Source organism: Rosa rugosa, chromosome 7 (genome assembly GCF_958449725.1).
Source record: "Rosa rugosa chromosome 7, drRosRugo1.1, whole genome shotgun sequence".
In the NCBI taxonomy this organism is placed as follows: Eukaryota; Viridiplantae; Streptophyta; class Magnoliopsida; order Rosales; family Rosaceae; genus Rosa; species Rosa rugosa.
In genome coordinates this window covers 2,664,168-2,683,023 of record NC_084826.1, presented here as the reverse complement: position 1 = coordinate 2,683,023, position 18,856 = coordinate 2,664,168, and the positions used below count along the sequence as shown (strand labels likewise).

At 39.3% G+C, this 18,856-nt stretch overlaps 1 protein-coding gene and 1 long non-coding RNA gene across 9 annotated transcripts; one reads left to right on the top strand and one right to left on the bottom strand.

Moving 5' to 3' along the window:
* Nucleotides 1-6,663: 6,663 nt before the first annotated feature.
* On the bottom strand, nucleotides 6,664-13,764 carry LOC133721420 (disease resistance protein RUN1-like). Of its 8 annotated transcripts, none has more exons than XM_062148032.1 (10): nucleotides 13,618-13,761; nucleotides 13,233-13,394; nucleotides 12,545-13,050; nucleotides 11,327-12,455; nucleotides 10,869-11,147; nucleotides 9,426-10,763; nucleotides 8,503-9,301; nucleotides 7,808-8,143; nucleotides 7,350-7,487; nucleotides 6,664-7,260 (listed from the first exon to the last, which is right to left on the bottom strand). In XM_062148032.1, exons 3-8 carry the CDS (start codon nucleotides 13,036-13,038, stop codon nucleotides 7,842-7,844), a joined length of 4,341 nt encoding a protein of 1,446 aa, XP_062004016.1. In that variant the 5' UTR covers nucleotides 13,039-13,050; nucleotides 13,233-13,394; nucleotides 13,618-13,761; the 3' UTR covers nucleotides 6,664-7,260; nucleotides 7,350-7,487; nucleotides 7,808-7,841. The 8 variants fall into 8 exon arrangements, with proteins under 8 accessions (XP_062004016.1, XP_062004020.1, XP_062004017.1 ...); XM_062148036.1 differs by having other exon boundaries at nucleotides 6,664-7,487; nucleotides 7,808-7,893; nucleotides 7,962-8,143; nucleotides 13,618-13,760; XM_062148033.1 differs by having other exon boundaries at nucleotides 6,664-7,487; nucleotides 12,545-13,116; nucleotides 13,618-13,764.
* Nucleotides 13,765-15,635: 1,871 nt separating this feature from the next.
* Nucleotides 15,636-17,934, top strand: LOC133723847 (uncharacterized). Its single transcript, XR_009853300.1, has 3 exons — nucleotides 15,636-16,036; nucleotides 16,502-16,562; nucleotides 17,696-17,934. It is a non-coding gene; the product is annotated as an uncharacterized LOC133723847 (long non-coding RNA).
* Nucleotides 17,935-18,856: the final 922 nt, after the last annotated feature.

Sequence of the window (18,856 nt, the reverse complement as noted above, 5' to 3'; positions counted from 1 at the left end):
CCAAGAAGTTTGAATCATCAGACCAGTACAAAGGAAGCTTAATGTTCATTGAAGATCCCTCCGTTCGACAGCTAAACCATTTAGGAATTTCATTTCCCGGACACATGAACTCTGCTTTACCAGATGACAAACGTTTCTGCAGGTACATGCCATATATAAACTTCATGGTTATTCTACATGAGAGAGAGAGAGAGAGAGAGACGTACAAGATTACAAGCAGTAGCCATTCGCATAATTCTGAACTTTGCATCATCCATTATGGTTGTGAGATTGCATTCACATTGAAGTGTGACAGAATATGCTGTATAGAATGGCAAAACAGCCGACAGAGCAAACCCAAGAAGTTTTTATCATCAGACCAGTGCAGAGGAAGCTTGGTTTTTATTGAAGATCCCTCTTTTTCACAGCTGAACTACTTTGGGATCTCAGTTCCCGGACATATTAGAGTAACGGTACGATATAATGATGATCCTGTATAATATATAGAATTATAGAGTTATAGACATCATGGTTATCCAACTCGTCAATGCTTTTGAGTCATTAGAAAGCAGAGGAATCTACTCCAATTTAATATCAGTGAGACAGTGTGTGTGTGTGTGTGTGTGTCTGTGAGAGAGCAAGAGACATACTGTTGCCATTCTCACAATTCTGAGCCGTGCATCATCCATCATGTTGCTTCTTGAATTCTCAACCAAATTTATAGAAACAAAAAAATGAATGCCTCCGATTCAAATCTTGTGTGGGTGCAGTCATTGGATATGACACCATCTTCAGTGTCGGGCAGCCATTTGCCACCGAAGTTGGAAGACATGGGAGCTCTGGCAAAGATTGAAGGCGCTTGCAGTTACTTGTGTTCAGATACTTGAGCCCAGACGCTTGTTTGATTGTTGAATTGATGGTCTGAATCATGGTTCCACTTAGATTTAGTCTTTGCAATGAGGTTGAACCAATGAGGCCATCAGGGATTTCTTCTAAAAATTGGCAATCACTGAGGTCTAGAGATATCAAGGGCACAAAATCACTGACATGGGAGGCAATCTTTTCAGTTTCAAGCAGCCTGTAAGTCACTGAGAAATGCCCAAGAACGTTTAATGCTGTTGGGGACAAACTCAAGGCTTCCACATGAAGATATCTCTAGTGTTTTAAGCCCAACAAAATTTTCAATTGACGAGGGTACCTCTACAATTTCTTAATTATGTACATGAAGAAACTCGAGACATTCCATTACCTCCAAGACTTCTGGGAACTTCAGAGATTTTAACTCATAGATGCTGGCTGGGAGCCTCACAAGCTGTTTGCTATCTTGCAGTACGACTGAAATGATCCCGCAGATACACACTCACGAAATGCCAGGCATTTCAGCGTCCTAGGGCTTCTTGGAAGATTCTTAATGCCTGAACAGCTAGAAAGATTCAGTTTAGCAAGTTTTTTAAGAGACCAAATTGATGAAGGCAACTCTTTAGTTGCAGTGCAAGTATTTTATCTTCCGGTTGGGTCACGTCGTGGGTTGTCAAGTCATGAAAATGGATCGCGTGCTTGGGTTATTTCTGGAGAGTTCTGAGGCCTACATAGCACTGCGTGAATTTCCTCTGCACCTTTAGGAGCACCATCTCCAGAACCTTTTTTGTAGCTATCTTTGAGTGCTTCAGAGGCGCTGCAGTTTTTGTCTTCGACTTACCCTTTGCAGGACCACACACAGAGCACCTCTGAAGGAACTGATGGCTTGAAGAAGACTCGAGCGTAGATATTAGGGGCTTAATCTTTAAGATTCGTATCATTTTCTGAAAACCCACTAAAGCTCTTCAGCACAATATATCAATGCCTTGTTTCTCAATCACTGCCTGCATTACCACAAAGTGAGAAATCATTATTCACTTCATCCACCACTCAAATGCAAAACCAGTATTACATCCACAACTTGGAATACAACACTGCCATAATTCACAAGATATGAAAAATTTTAGACTAGCTTCAAAATGACGTGTCCATAACATTATCGAATTTCAGAAACTTGCATCTACAGAACAACCAGCAATAGTCTTACAAAACCCATTACACCAATTCCAATAGCAATGTCGTATCCAAAGTTTCAAACTTCAACAACCAAATACGGCTAATTAAACCATATTTTAGCAATCAGGGAAACATAAGGTGAAGGCTGAACCAGGAACTTCCCAATCTTACTTTTTCCAATTGCTCACAGCATTACCCATAATTCTGGCACAAACTCAACTACAACAGCAAGCCTAAACCTTTTTCTGATAAAAGATCTAACACAAACAAAACCACAATTACAATTTGTACTTCAAATTACACAGAGAAACAAGAAAATCGAAGAACAATACATGAAGACTCAACCGAGGATTCATTTGAACAAGATAAAGTTTTTTCTATAAACCCTATTGATTGTTCCAGAGAAACAAATCGGTGAAGAAAGTTTGAGAAACAAAAACAACCCAAGTGAAAAGTTGCTAGAAATATAAGCAGAGAAGAGCAGACTTATTGGTATTATAGGCTTAGCTGAAATGGCACTCAGCTCATCAGAGGAGGACTGGTTAGGGACTGAAACTACTTCGCAAGGGAGAATTGGGAGAGAAGAGAAAGGGTTTTCGACCAGTGTATGCCGATGAGAAATGGTCTTGGGCTCACTCTTCGTGATGGGCTTGGGTCTTAAGCTTTCTTGAGTTGGGCCTTCTGGGTTTAAACTGTTATTTGATATGGGAGGTTTATGATCATCGGCCTTCTTGCTTATTATTATCAATACGTTCACCTCAATAGTGTCATTTGTTTGAGCATTTCCACCTCAAGTGAGTTTGAATCTCACTAGCTCGTAGGAAGTGATTGATCGTATCTTCACCAAGGACTTAAAAATCGAGGGATACCAAACTCTTTCATATTCAGTGATTCTGAATATTCCATAAACATGTCTTTAATTACCTGCTCATGATCGTGAATTTTGCTATAAATATCAGAAAAAATGTGTCCAGGAAGAAGGCTGGGTTGGCCTTGGTGAACTGGAAGAACTTTGAGATGGTGCTTTTTTAGCAATAGTAATCCATCCTGTGTTAGATGGATCTACAATTTCCTTGCCTTTATCCATATCTGCTCAAATAATCAGCAAGAAAATTATTAGAACTCTTGAGATGTTCTACCTCAAGAGTATACATTGCAATATAATTATACCATTTAAATCTTCTTCCTTCTAAAATATTTATTTTATTAATAAGGAAATCAAGAACTTCTTGATTATCAGTTCTGATAATAAAATTCTCATGAGCCAATATGAAACCTTTTTAAAGCAAGTTTTATTGCTAAGAGCTCCTTTTCGAAGATTACGTATTTAATCTCATTTGGTTTAAATTTTTCGGAATTATATCCGCATATTAATTCTTCTTTTTGAAGTTTCTTGGGAATAGGCAGTTTCCTAACCCTTATTTTATTTTCAGACATGGGAGGATTCTTTCTTCCCATTTTTCTGCAGGAATTGCTTTTAATACACATCCCCAACAGTTATATGAAGCATCTGTTTCTAAGATTAGTTTATCTCCTGATTTTGGAAAATAAACTTCAAGGATTTGATTTAAATCTTGTTTTTTTTTTTTTTTTTTTGAATAAAGGGCTGGTGCGGCTGCCCTCAAGCCTTGATTAATGAAACTGTCGAATACAAGGGGGACATTGAGCCTAAACCCCTGATTACAATAGGCACTTAGAGTACATCCTGAAATAATATCATGAGACTCTACTAAACACTTGTATTCAAATATGCACATACTAGCAAAGAACGCGCTCCAGACGGCTTTATTTGCTTCGCAGCGGTAACACAACGGAAAGATAACTCGATATGCAACTCGAATACAGCATAGCATAATTTCCATAATCACAGCTTTCCCACCATGTTGTCACTGGAAAATATATCCAGTGACACTTAGTCTCACCCTGCCACTAGGAGGTAGCGACCATTTGACGAAGCAAGGAACTCGCTGCCTACCCAGAGCAGACAAGGCACTTTGAGTGCACGCACAGGCAAAAGGCCCGACTAGCCCTACACAACTAATGCAGGGACTTATTACTCGCAAAAAGCGCAACAAAATTAAACAACATAAGTAAGTAGAAACTTTAAACAAAAAAACAGTATAAGCCAGGCCCAAAAAAAGAGCCCAACTCCAACCACAAACCTAAGCAGCAAGAAGATCATAGCCACGAAGCCAGGCCCAGCCCAACTCTGGTGCAGCCTCAACCAACAGCCCAAAGTCCCTGTTGCACCACCGCTGTAGACCGGTCGCCACCGTCGGTGCTCCAGCAACCTGTACGCCCCAAGACAGTTGCTCCACTGCCCGTTCTCCAGCCGGCCGCCACCGTCTGCGCTTCCCGGTCCAACCTCCTCCAATCCAGGCATCCACCCTCTCGGGATCAGATCTGGAAATACCCACAGATCCAATCCTGAAAAGCTCCCCCAGAAGTCCTCCGATTCCGCCCATGTTGGACTCCCCCACCAGACACAAACCATCGACCACGAGAAGGCCTCGCAACCGCCCAATCCAGAACCAAAGTCGGCAATCAGAACCGAGCCTCCACTCTACAGGGACTACGATCTCCTCCACCACCTCCATCCACTCGCGGCGGTCCAGACGAACCCCCAACCACTTCCTCAACCAACTCAGGCAAACAACGAAGCCCGTCCGACGACAACGCCCCGAGGACGCGCCGCCGGACAGAGAGGAGAAGACTTTTTTGAAAACCTAGAGCGCGTGCAGCGCGTTAATTTCTATTTCTTAACATTATTCCTTTTTATATATTTTGTAAATTTTTAAATGGATTAAATTATGTTTAGTCCCTGTACTATGACCCTTTTTTCGTTTCAGTCCCTGACATTATCAATTAATCTGAAAAGTCCCTAACGTCAAAATTTCCGTCTGATTGGTCCCTCCCGCCTCAAATTAGGAGTTGGCCTTAGGTGAAATGTCCAATATACCCCTCTGTTATTTCTTTTTCCTTTTTAATTTCTTTTTCTCCTTTTATTTTTATTTTTTCTTTTTAATTTCTTTTTCTCCTTTTTTTTTCTTTTTTCTTTTTTTCCTTTTTTTCTTTTTTCTTTTTAATATCTTTTTTGCTTTTTCTTCTTTTTTTCTTGTTCCTTTTTAATTTCTTTTTTTCCTTTTTTTTTTCTTTTCATTTTGCCTACTTTCTCCTTCCTCAACCCACCAATCCCATTCCGATCAAACTCCACAACCCATCTGTTTCTCTCCCCAAATTGAAACCAAACCCAGCAAAGACCTAGCTTGGCGGTGCAGAGATGGACATCGAGCAAAAGCAAGAGGTTAGGAGCTGATCGATCACTTCTTCACCTTCTCTGAAGCCATCTCCCTCTGTTGGGATCCGCCCTCACCTCCATCATCGCCGACGCCATCTCCCAAACACAAGCAGATCCCAATCAGCTCGAAAATTCGCCGCTAAACCACTCCCTTCTTGTTTTCACAGCCTACTTCTCTCTCCCACTCAAATCTCACTTTCTCTCTCCACATCAAGCCTCAATCTGGAAACTTTTCACTGAAAACTACCATTTTTCAGACCCTGAGGTTTTTGGGTCTTGCTCAAAATGGTGATTTGGATTTTGGGTCTGATTGAAATGATGGTTTTTGATGGCCAAGTTGACCAAAACCAGAAGTGAAGAAGAAGAATAGTGATGGAAAAGGAAAATGGCCGCCGGTGTGGAGAATAATAATTGGGGTTTCGGGTCGATCTGGATTGGTTTGCCGACGTGGCGCTACTGATGCAGCAGGATACGATGGTCATCAAAAAGGAAAAAGAAAAAAGAAAAAAGAAAAAGAAAAGAAAAAGGAAAAAGAAATTAAAAAGGAAAAAAGAAAAACAAAAAAAGGAAAAGGAAAAAAGAAATTAAAAAGGAAAAAGAAAAAAGAAAAAAAAAATGGGCCGCCGGCATGGAGAACAAGAATTGGGGTTTTGGGTCGATCTAGATTGGTTCGCCGACGTGGCGCTACCGATGCAGCAGGATACGATGGTCATTAAAAAGAAAAAAGAAAAAAGAAAAAAGGAAAAAGGAAAAAAAAGAAATTAAAAAGGAAAAATAAAAAATAAAAAAGCAAAAAAGAAATTAAAAAGGAAAAAGAAAAAAGAAATTAAAAAGGAAAAAGAAAAAAAAAAGGAGAAAAAGAAATTAAAAAGGAAAAAGAAATAACAGAGGGGTATATTGGACATTTCACCTAAGACCAACTCCTAATTTGACGCGGGAGGACCAATCAGACGGAAATTTTGACGTTAGGGACTTTTCAGATTAATTGAGAATGTCAGGGACTGAAACGAAAAAATGGTCATAGTACAGGGACTAAACAGAATTTAATCCTTTTTAAATGGGTTTTTGTCTATTTACCCCATTTCTAGAGATTTTTTTCCCACCTTGTTTAATTTGTCTTAATATTCTTTTGTCTTTTTCTGTCAAACAAAATTCTTTATTTTTCTTTAATTTTCTATCAGAGGGATCTCTTTTTGAGATAATCCTTTGATAAAACTTCTTCCATAGTTTAAAATTCTTAATAGACTTTGTAACTGAACCCTGTGACAATATGTCGGTTAACAAGTTGAAATAAAAGAGTTAGTTAACTGACGTTTATTTTTCTATCATATATTTTTAGCAGAAAAGATTGATACGGTTAAATGGTTTTTTTTTTTTTTTTGAGAAATAGATAACTTCATTACTTATCCATGGCCAGAAAGCACGTACATCATAGGTTGTCTCATACCAACAGAATTCGAATGGCACAAGCCACCAAACATATGACAGGTGACCCTCATTGCAAACAAATACACACAATTAGACAAGCGACAAACAAGAGAAAATCGCAACCTAGTGAAAGATACATGACTCAAAGCAACTGAACAACAAGTAAGTTCGCTTAGAGACCTCAATTGGTGTACGAAAATACTAGTAGATTGCAAAGAGCCTCCCACAAATGGAAGATCCAGCAGGTCACGAGATATGGTTTGTTGACACCACATTCGAACTAAGGACCAGACGACCCAAGCTTGATCCTCTCCTCCTTGCCCTTGAATATGACCAGAGACTACTCTCCCGGTGGCAGAAAACCACCAAAATCTGGCAAAACCAGCGGGCAGATCATTAATCTCTGGGTCCCAAACCCAGATCTTCCATAGATCTCGTGAGTACCCCATCACACTGATCTGGACCCCCAAGAACACGGCATCCAGACTCAGTGCTTGCCCAATCCAGTCGCCGCTGTCGATCTGCACCCACAATAACCACAACATCATGATCTTCCACCAAAGCAAGGCTCTGATTCCCTTCTGCAAAGACTCTACTGCCATTCATGTACCTTGCTCCATCAAAAATCTTCCAATCCGTATAAGAAGGGAGACGCCGCTTGAACCCGATCTCGGGTCTCCTCCTCCAACCAAGACACCATCCCCGCCGGAAGCTGAGGCAATCCAAATAACATGCAATCCACCAGTCCCTGAAACGAGGAAAGGGCCGATCAACAGGCTGGAGCAATCGAGAATGTGGAGGCGGCAAAGGCCTCCATGGAAGCCGAACCATGGGAGCGGCGCTAGGGTTTTCTTTAGAGTCGAGAGGGAGGCTCTCTCTTATACGGTTAAATGGTATTAACTTTATGGAGATGTGATATAAAGCTAACTCTAAAAATTTAATTTTTATGGATAACGAAGAATAGCGGTTATATATATATATATATATATATATATATATATATATATATATATATACATATACAAAATTAACATTAGAATTAGCATATGTGATGAACTAGATACTCACAGAGATCGAGATTATGCGGATTTGATCAGTTTTTTCAGGTGACGCTTGGTTGGAGATTTGCAGAAGTTTCCTGTTGGCCTTCAGAACTGTTGGGACAATAATTCTTAGTCGCTAGCTGAGATGATTTAAGACATTTAAGGAAAGTTCCAGGCACCTTCAGTGAGGCAAGCTCTGGCATGCACCCGACAAGCATGTGAACCGAGTGGTCTACTGACGTGAGAACGTATGACCTTGAAACTTGCAGCCCGCCTTGCTCGACGATAGAGTTGCAGCCCGGACCAAACTCTTCGCTGCCTTGCTTCGGCGCGAACTTCGCCGTCTTGCTTTGCCGCGTAGCTTCGCCGAAATGGAAGAGAGGGTTTTAATTTGGGAGAAATGAATTTGACGAGTTCAATTTTGGGAGAAATGGAAATGCAAACAGGCCGATACTCTTAAAATTGACCGCATGGGCTGTAAGTTATGAATCTAGCGCATGGGAATAAACACTAGCCCATTGTAGCTAGTGCCTAGTGGTAGTGGTAATTTCCTCAAACATGTCCACCACCAAACCAAAAGAAAAAGAAAAAAGAAAAAGAAAAAAAAAGGAGAAAATTCACTTCCACCACCACGCTCACCACTTCCCCAATCATACTCACCATAAGTTTCACTTACCCATTCTTCAAAAAAAAAAGTTTCACTTACCCAATCGTACTCACCATAAGTTTCACTTCCAGTATCAAACTGACCAGACGTTTGACTTCCACTAGCTTCATGCTCAAAGCAGCCGCTCCACATTTGACTTCCACTAGCTTCATCCTCAAAGCGGCCGCGGCGTCTCCACATTTGACTTCCACTAGCTTCATCCTCAAAGCGGCCGCGGCGTCTCCACATTTGACTTCCACTAGCTTCATCCTCAAAGCGGCCGCGGCGTCCCCACATTTGACTTCCACTAGCTTCATCCTCAAAGCGGCCGCGGCGTCTCCACATCTGACTTCCACTAGCTTCATCCTCAAATCTCCTAGTTGTTGTAACTTGTTCTGGACGAATGACTTCAAATTTCAGAGCATCATCATCTGGGCCTTGGGTATACAGAAAGCAGACCCCACACCTTTTCACGTTATTTAACAGTTCACGATTGCGCGCTGTATAGAAGTCAAAAGAGGCTTCCGTAGACCATTTTGCTTCATCTGAAATTGCATGGACTGTGTCATACCACACCAACACGTGCTCTGTTTCAGCCGTCTGATTCCCAGTACTGAAGTGCTTCGTGCTTCCCAAATTCACAGTATGTGTTTCACCATTGCTGGTTTTGAGAATCATCTCACATCGATAGTCAAGATCATGACGATCATGGATTGGACAAACAGAGCAGAAAGCAATACCCAAGAGGTTTGAATCAGACCAATGCAGAGGAAGCTTAATATTCATTGAAGATCCCTCCGTTTGACAGCTAAACCATTTTGGAATTTCATTTCCCGGACACAATAACTCTACTTTACCAGATGATAAACGTTTCTGCAGTACATGTCATATATAAACGTCATGGTTATTCAACATATGAGAGAGAAAGAGAGAGAGAGAGACGTCATGGTTATTCAACATATGAGAGAGAGAGAGAGAGAGAGAGAGAGAGACTTACAAGATTACAAGCAGTTGCCATTCGCATAATTCTGAAGTGTGCATCATCCATTATGTTGCTCCTTGCATTTTTATCCAAATTAACGCAACCTGCGTATGTATGTCTCTCGGTCCTCTTCCCATAAAGTATTTGATCCAAACATTGTGTCTGTGCAGTCACTGAAACTGGCACTATCTCAAGTCTCCTGCACTCTGTTGCGTCGAACTTTTCTAGAAGACATGGGAGCACTGGCAAAGATTGAAGCCGCTCGCACTGGTCAAGTCTCAGAGACTTGAGCCCAAAAACTTGGTTGATGGTGGGAGGTATGGTCTCAATCATGGTTTCACTTAGATTTAAGACTTGCAATGCGGGAAAGCTAGTGAAGCAATCGGGAATTTCTTCTAACAACCTGCAGCCTCCAAGGTTTAGGTTTATCAAAGAGCACAAAACGAACGAGAGAGGCAATTCTTTTAGCTTCTTACAGCCAATAAGTGAGAACCACTCGAGAAGGTTTAAATTGTAGAAGCTGTTTGGGAGTAATTCGAGGCTTTCGCAGTGCGATAAATCTAATGTCTTAAGCCCAACAAGATTCCCAACCGATGAGGGCAGCTCTTTAATTTCCGTCCAACTCAAATTCAGATACTGCAGATGTCCCATAGGCTCGGCAATTTCCGGAAATGTTGTGAAACTAGAGCAATCAGAGAGATCAAGTCTCTCAAGAGATTTCAACTTACAAATGTCGGTTGGCAGACTGAGGAGGCAATGACAATGACTCAGGTCGAGTGAAATGATCCCAGTCATACACATGAATGATGACGAGGGAACTGTTTCTATTTTTGTCATGCTCAAAGAAAGATGATTGAGGGATTTCATCTTCCATGGATTGCTCGAAAAATTCTTAATGGAACTACATCTTTGAAGATTCAATTTAAGAAGTTTTTCAAGAGACCAAATTGATGGAGGCAATTCTTCTATTGCAGTTTCACTTAAATCTAAGAATTCCATCTTGCTTGGTATGTTTGGTAGAATACTAATCTTCGAGCAATATCCCAAATTCAGATGAGAAAGCTTGGTAAACTTTTCAAAGTATGAAGGAACTTGAACCAAACCTGCACAGCTTTGAAGATTTATACTCTCAATGTTTAAACTCTTTGAGAGGTCTGGAACTTGAACCAAACTTACACAGCCTAGGAGATTTATACTCTTGATGTATACACACTGAGACAAATCCAGAACTTGAACCAAACTTTTACAGCCTTGAAGATTTATACTCTCAATGTTTACACTATTTGACAGCTCTCCAACTTCAGCCAGGTCCCTGGAGTAACTAAGATCAATCCTTTTCAAGTTCTCAGGAGTCTGTAGCAAATTAAAGAGAATAGGCAATTAAGAATAACTAAAACCCGAATAAATAACTTTTCCAAGAATTATATTTAATGCATTTATATACGAACTTAAGCATACCTGGCCTTTATTCCAAAGTCTCTTGAGTTTGCTCCAGGGCATATGAAGCTCAACAAGATTGTCTGGAGAAAACTTTGATGGCAAAGATTTCAAAGGGTAACTATGCCAATGGAGATATTGAAGGGCATCAGGAAGATACTCTAGATTTGCCTTGTCGTCAACATGTATAAATCTAAGCATAAGGAATCTTAAGTTATGCATCCCTGTGAAAGCTTGAGGATCCAAAGTTAGCTTGTTACCACAATTCCTGCTGGAAATGCTTTTAACTTTTGCAGTTCCCTGAAGGAAAAAAAGACAAAAAAAAAAAAACTGAAAACTACAGTAATTTGTGGAAATCCATTTAACTAGTTTTTCAGAAATTAGTATCTTCTAGGTGTTTTATCATCTGAAAATTCATAAACTTTTTCAGATAAAAAAAAAAAAAGAAAAGAAAAAAAGACAATGCATTGAGCTCTTACCGTATTCTTTTTCAATACATTACAGACATCCTCACCATTGTGCAACCTACTGCGCTTTCCTGGCTCTTCAGTACATTCCTCCCGTACTAACTCCCAAGCCACTTCTTGGATCACATCGTGCATCCATATGCAGTTGTCTTTAATTGATATGAGAGACATATCAATGAGAATTTTAATTCCATCATCCGGAAAGAAACCACAGGCAGCTAACATTCTTTTTGCATCACAAAGTTTCTCCCTTTTGTGAAAACATGCTATATCAAGGAATATTTCCTTCTCATTTCTTTTTAATCCATCAATAATTGCTCTGTACATATTCTGAAGTTCATCGTCGGGAAACTTTTTCAATTTATCCCACAACAGTTCCTGTTCTTCTTTGCTCTCGCATCGAAGGAATAATGAACGCAAAATGTTAAGGGCTAATGGAATTCCTGCAGCATAATCTGCCACCTGCTTCTCTAAAAAATCTGGATTTTCTGTACAATGTGTGGCAGCATTTGAACGGAAGAGCTGAAGAGATTCATCACCATTTAATTCCTCGGCCTTGTAGATCTTAACATCATGGTCAGCTACTTTCTTCACTAGTAGACTCTCCTTAACTGGTTGCATATTTTGAGTTGTTATAATTATTCTACTTCCTGGGCCAAATGGAACTTCTCCAACTAAAAAAGTTAATTGGTTTGAATGGTTCACGTCATCAAGAACAACAAGGACTTTTGTATTGAGGAGCCTCTCTTTGTAAACAGCACTTATAGTTCGAGTATGGATAGCTAAACTCCTGTCCCCTAGTAATTCTCCAAGAAGTACATTTCGCAAAAGATACAGTTCAGGAGAGAAACCTCCTTTGGTACCTGATCGTTCCCTAACATTTTGAAGAAAACAGTGAGCTTCGAATTGAGAAGAGAGTCCATGAAATACAGCATCAGCAAGAGTGGTTTTCCCAATACCACCCATGCCCCAGATAACTACGGAGCGAACACGAACATCTTCTGGGATAATGTCTAATTCCAATAAAATTTTCTTGATGCGGCCTTCAACTCCAATCAATCCCTTTAAATCGCCTAACGATTCACGATTCAATTTAGCCAATACATCTCTGACTACTTGCTCAACTAAATCGGAATCATCCCTACCACAAATGACCCGTACAGGTAATTAATAGTTATTCATGCAACGTCATTAGTTAAAAGCAGAAATTAGTACAAGTTAGAGAGTTACCGAAAATTTTTTGAAGTCGAATCAAACCCAGATAGGTTAGCTGCTTTTACTAAAGCTTCCTTCCACTTGGCCACCTTGTCCGTCTTGTCCTTCAACCATTGTTCATGTTGAGCAAATGCAGTCTCATAACTTCCGGTCTGGTAGCGCACTTGTGATGGATCTATTTCATAAAAAATAGGTATAACATGTCCATGTGTTTCCTTGCATTCCAGTATATAAGCAAGTTCATCCAAGCACCATGCGGAAGAAGCATAGTCTTTCGAGAAAATGATCACGGAAATCTTTGATTCCTTGATTGCTTTTAGAAGGGTGGGTCCCACTTCATCTCCTCTCTCCAGTCTGTAATCAATGAAGGTTTCCACTTTCCTCCTTATCAGAGCAGCATGAAGATGGCTGGTAAAAGTCCTGCGAGTATCCTGGCCTCTGAAACTGATGAAGACATCATACTTTTCTTTTGTGGGGATGACAGAAGAAGAAACAGAAGAGGAAGCCATAACTGCTCAGATCTACAAGTAAAAGCACGCTTCCTTAGGACCAAAAAATTCTCCAGATTCAAACTAATTTGAAAATGGCTACATGACAAAAATAAATAAAAGATGGTTACTGGGTTCTCTGAATAGAAATTACGAACAAAATTCAAAACAAAACTAAGTACTACATACATGATAAACAATAATAAAACACTTACAAGTTCTTAGCAAGCAACTGAAACAAGTCAGGGGAAACAAAGCAGATCAGTCTGTCCGAAGAGAGATTGAACACAGATAGATTATGCTGATCTGATCAGTTTTCAAGTTCAGGTTTGATTTCCACAAAAATTAGGAACTTCTTATCTCTCGGGACAAAACTCCTGGTAGCAAAGATAAAAAGAAGAACCTCAAGAAAATTAAGTTCCAAACACTTTCATTAAATATCTTTCAACAACTCAAACTAAACGAAGGGTGACTATGATTGGAACTATTGGCTTTCTGCAACATATAAAATGAAGTTGTTCGAAGCATACACTAAACTTGAAGCAAATCCAATACAAAATTAACATTAGAATTAGCATATATGATAAACTAGATACTCACAGAGATCGAGATTATGCGGATCTGATCAGTTTTGAGGTGAAGCTTGGTTGGAGATTTGCACAAGTTTAGAGCATCTGCCCCCATAGGCTTATTAGGCTATATCACCATTTATAGCCTATCTCTCTCTCTCCCACTGTAGGCTATATCACTTTTTCAATTTATCCCACAATAATTGCTAAGGAAAAAAAAGAATTTGGCTTCAAGGAAAAAAAAATGGCCCGCTAACATTTCATAAGCCAAATTTGGCTTCCCATTTGATAGGCTAAATGGTAGGTCCCATTTAATTTTTATGTTTTATTTCTTTATACTAGCATGTGCCCACATTAGTTAGCTAGTGCCCACACACATAACTAGCATGTACCCGCACTCTAATATCTAGGGGTGGGCGCGGTGCGGTTCGGTTCGGTTTGAGGTCCAAACCGCAATCAAACTGCTTTTTTCGGTTGGCCTATATATCAAACCGCAACCGCATTACAAAAGAGTTGAACTGATTATTTCGGTTACACCATTTTTTGGTGCGGTGCTGGTCGGTTTCTGTTTGGAGTGATTTATTAATTTCAACTAGAAAGATAAGGTCAAAATCAGGCTTATTTTTACCTAACAATTTCAATAAGGCATAAATAAATTTTGAATGTATTTAGAGTCCACACAAATCGGCAAATGTCACCCAAATATCAAGCAACTTGCAGAAACACCATAGCAACTTATTACACACACACACACACACACACACACATATATATATATATATATCAATGATCAAGCAAACATAGCAACTTATTACAAACTGAAAACCTAATCAAAAATGGATTTCTTATATATTGAAAACCAACATTTCCATCAATAGAGAAATAATAAATAAATAAAATGTAATTAAAATAAATTCGGTGTGGGTCGGTTTAAATCGGGCGGTTTATGACCCGAAACCGCAACTGAACCGCTTTTATACGGTTCAGTGCGGTGTGATCATAAAACGACACCGTTTTAGTTCAGTGCGGTTGCCGAACCGTTTTTTCGGTGTGGTTCGGATCAGTAACCGCAATTTCGGTACAAGATGCCCACCCTACTAGTAATATTCATTAGTTAGCTAGCATGTGCCCACACACATAACTAGGCTAAATGGTAGGTCCCATTTAATTTTTATGTTTTATTTCTTTATACTAACATGTGCCCACATTAGTTAGCTAGCTAGCATGTGCCCACACACATAACTAGCATGTCCCCACACTATAATGTGTGTGAGTGTCTTTTTTTTTTTTTTTTTTGAAAGTAAGTGGGTAATTTTTTAACCAAAGTAGTTTTCTACAATATTAACTACTATTTATTTGATAAAAAAAGAAAACTACTATTTATTTTATTTTAAGGAATTTAATTTCTTTTTATTTTTTAAATTGACATTATGATCATTGTTGGTTATTTCAGTTTCTAAAATTTTTTAATATTAGAGGGTTATATTCGTTAAATTTTTCAGTGTTGGAGAGCAAACTCTATTCTCTTAATAATAGTATAGATATTATGTTTTATATATTTATGAAATTATAATTTTCTTATATAAATGTGTTATTTATAATGTTTTAGAATATAAAAATTATATCATTGTTAATATCTTGTTGAGATCTTCAATATAAACCTAATATTTGATATGTTCAGATTTTTTTGTTTGTTTGTGTAATTTTCAAGTTTTATTGTAACATCCCGTATCTTGATTCACCGGTTTACTAATCATTAGGACGGTAAACGACATTTACTATCACTTTTATTGTCGTTTCAGTACTTTTAGGTGGCCCTAAAAGTTGACTTTTTATTCGGGTCAAAATTTGAGAAAATGTTCTTCATGAAAGTTGTAGAGGACGTTAAACCGAGCGCGTGCATATGTAGTACGTAAAAATCGGAGCTCGTATGCAAAAGTTATAAGCGAAATAGTAAAATTACTGTTCATTGGTAGTTAGTATATATTTAAAAATTTTTTACTATGGCCGGTAACTCTTTTCTCTCTCCCCCTTTCCCCCCCCCCTTTCCCCCCCCGTTTTCTTCTTCCTCTCCCCGAGCTGTCGCTCTCTCTTTCTCTCCTCTGCAACTCCGGTTGCTTTCTCTTTCCGGCCACCAAAAAGCGTGAAACCGGTGGCTACGGACTCGTCTCGACCTCCTCTTGGCGCTGGCGGTGGTGGCTCACGGCGGCTTGGCCAGAAAACGACGCATCAAGCCTTAGAAGTTTACTGTAGCAGTTTGAGTCAACGCCGATTTCTTCCTATTCCGGCCACCGACGACGACGAACCATAATCATTTGGAAGCGGCTTGCGATGTAGATGATGCTCCCCAAATCTTTTGCAACGATTTGCAGTGTAGAGGAAGAATCGACGATTGGAAGATTACGGTCACTATTCACAGTTTGAGTTCAAGCTTCTCCTTAATTGTTGAGGTACTTCCGCTCATTTTGTAACTTAGTTACAGTTGAAAGAATTATTGGGTCCGTTGAGTAGGTGCTGCTGCCAAAGTTTGGTGGCCATCGGAGCTGGTGGCGGTGGCGGCGGCGCCGCCACTGTGGACGGCGGTAGCGGCGGCTAGGGTAGCTTTTTAATTTCAATTTCTGGCTAGTTGAATTCTATAATTATCATAGAGATTGTATGTGAAGTTTGGTAATTTTTGGAGGAGTTTGGAATTATTTGTGAATTTCCGAAGTTTGAAGTTTTGTGATTGAATTGTGGGAAATCCGGCCGTCGGATTTCCTTCGTTTTCGTTGTGGGATATATAAATTGAGGAATTGGTGTTGTGGAAGAGATTTGGGTTGAATTTGAGAAGTAATGGAGATAGGGATTTTCGGGTTTCGTTTAGGTTCGTAATTATTTTATCGGATTGTCGTTTACGGAAATATAATTGTGTACAGGGCAATGCCGCGAGCTACGGTTAAATGAAGGAACTCGTTTGCGTGGTCGCCCAATAGTACTGTGAGTGGACTTTTGTTTTTAAGTAAATGATGCATGCATTTATTCTTTGATTATGCTCTAATTATTTATCATTTTACATTTCGAGCATGTGATTCGATTTCGGAGATGGATTTCGTTTTATCTCATATAATTACTTTCGATAATGATTCGTTTCCGAAGTTGCTTATGATTTATAATTTTATTTGATGAATTATTTATTTCCGAGGTGATTTCCGGAATTTTTTTTTTTTTTTTTTTTAGTTATATTCCTATTCATGGATTTGAGATTTTTGGAAAGGTTTTCGAAATGGGATTTCGATGGAATTATTTTCTTGTTTATTTATTTGATCCTTGGTTTTGGCATTGGGAATGCTTTAGCAATAATGTCGGTTTGAGAACTTTGATTATTTGAAGATTTTATGGCGTGCGGGGTCACGTCATTGGACTATGCTTATTTTCTTTTATTTACTTTTGAATTTGAGTTTATCTTGGCGTGTGGGACACGTCATTGGAAATTCTTTTACGAGAGATGGGGAAGCCTTATGTATTTATGGATTTACTTGGTTTTCGGTTATGTTTCCCTGTGCCATACTGAGGGGTGATTTTATCATGCTAGCATTGATTTTCCGCCTTTGTGGCGCGGTGATGGGATCACCGTAGCCCTTCCGCCTTTGTGGCGCAGGTTACTGTCTCTGTGACAGTAATTCTGTAGCCCAGTATCCTATCGCTACACTTAGTGGCGTAAGGGTATATTACGGGAGTTCTTTAGCCTGGGAGGCTATCACCCAACCAAGCCTGAGTGGCTTATTCGTATGGCTATCATCTTCCCCTACTTGTACTATTTTTGACTAGCGGGGACTAGTCTGAGTTTCTTTAACCAGCGGGGCTGGACTTATATTTTCGAGTATTGAAATTTCAATCTTTTACTCTGTTGTTGTGACTAGCGGGGCTAGTCGGTTTTCTGGAGTTCAACGTTTTTCGGATTATTTTCGTAAGTGTTTTATAAATGTTGCATGCATCCGGATTTTATATATATATCGAAAAATGTGGGAAAGTATGAAATACATTTGGTTTTAATTTGTTTATTTTTGTCCACTCACGCTAACGTGTTTTTCAATACTTTTCCCCTGGGCCCTTCGGTTTCAAATGCCCAGTTTGCAGGCGAAATTAGTTGAGGTCGGGCGTACATGGAGTCGAGGCATAGCCAACAGCATTGCTTCCGCGTACTCATTCTATTTCTGTTTTCTTTGTTACCTAGTGGATTAGTATTGCTCTGATAACCTATGGGATTAATATTGTTTTTGGGTTGAGACTGATATTTGTGAAATTGGAGTTGTGATTTGGGAAGCAGATGGCTCCAGAAGATTAAGGATGGATGATTTAGAAGTGTAAATGTTTTCCTACAGGTTTTGGGTAGCCTACTTTTAGGGGAAGTTCCGCCAAATTTTTGGTAGAATCTCTTCTAAAGTGGGCCCCGCAGGGCCACTTCGGATTTCAGGGTGAAATCTGGGGCGGGTCCTGTCATTTATGATATACACACACACACACACATATGTTTTTATTTAAGTAAAATAGATTAATTTTATTAATAGCCTCGTCAAAACCATACTCGGAAATATATTCCGAGCTGAGAAAAAGAGTACTAGAATGTGAAGTGCTAAAACATAAACAACAGAAAGTAAAACAATGAAACTAACAATTATTGACAAATACTCATCATAACATTATAGCCGTTATTTACAATTATCATCATAGCATTATTAGTCAAACTAGCCGTTTATAGCCGTTATTTACAAATATCATCATACAATTGTGAGTCAAACTAGCCGTTTTTCTTATTCTTTTCAAATTATAGCCGTTGGAGATGATAATATTTTATTTTTGGCTTATAGAATTCGGCTTACTGTGGCAGCACTGTTTTTTGTTAATAAGTCAAATAAGCATCTTAGAGGGAATATTTTCTTTTTAGTAGGCTAAATATATTTGGCCTTTGGCCTATGGTGGAAGATGCCCTTAGTAACTTATCTGTTGGCACTGTTGGGACAATAATTCTTAGGCACCTTGAAAAACTTTAAGGAAAGTTCTAGGCACCTTCATTAAAGCGGACTCGGCTTCTCTACTAGAGTTCACTTTGCTATAATCTGCTTGGATAACACTCTCAGCTCGCCACGTCAGCTCACTTCAATCCAAGGGTCATTAAACTGACAACACAGAAAGCCCATAGCCTTCACTAACTATCTGAAATAGTACAAGATCTCAATCCCTCGACTCATCTCATCTCCCTCTCTCTCTTCCCCTCACTAATCTTATTCGTT

Excerpts from the sequence above, each read along its gene's own strand:
- LOC133721420 (XM_062148033.1), bottom strand. The coding sequence starts at position 13,038 with ATGGCTTCCTCTTCTGTTTCTTCTTCTGTCATCCCCACAAAAGAAAAG. Across the intron at positions 9,302-9,425 it reads TGGCAACTGCTTGTAATCTT|AAACGTTTATCATCTGGTAA; the intron begins GTAAGTCTCTCT and ends CATGTACTGCAG. Across the intron at positions 8,144-8,502 it reads TACTGGAAGTGAAACTTATG|CTACGCGGCAAAGCAAGACG; the intron begins GTGAGTACGATT and ends ATTTCGGCGAAG.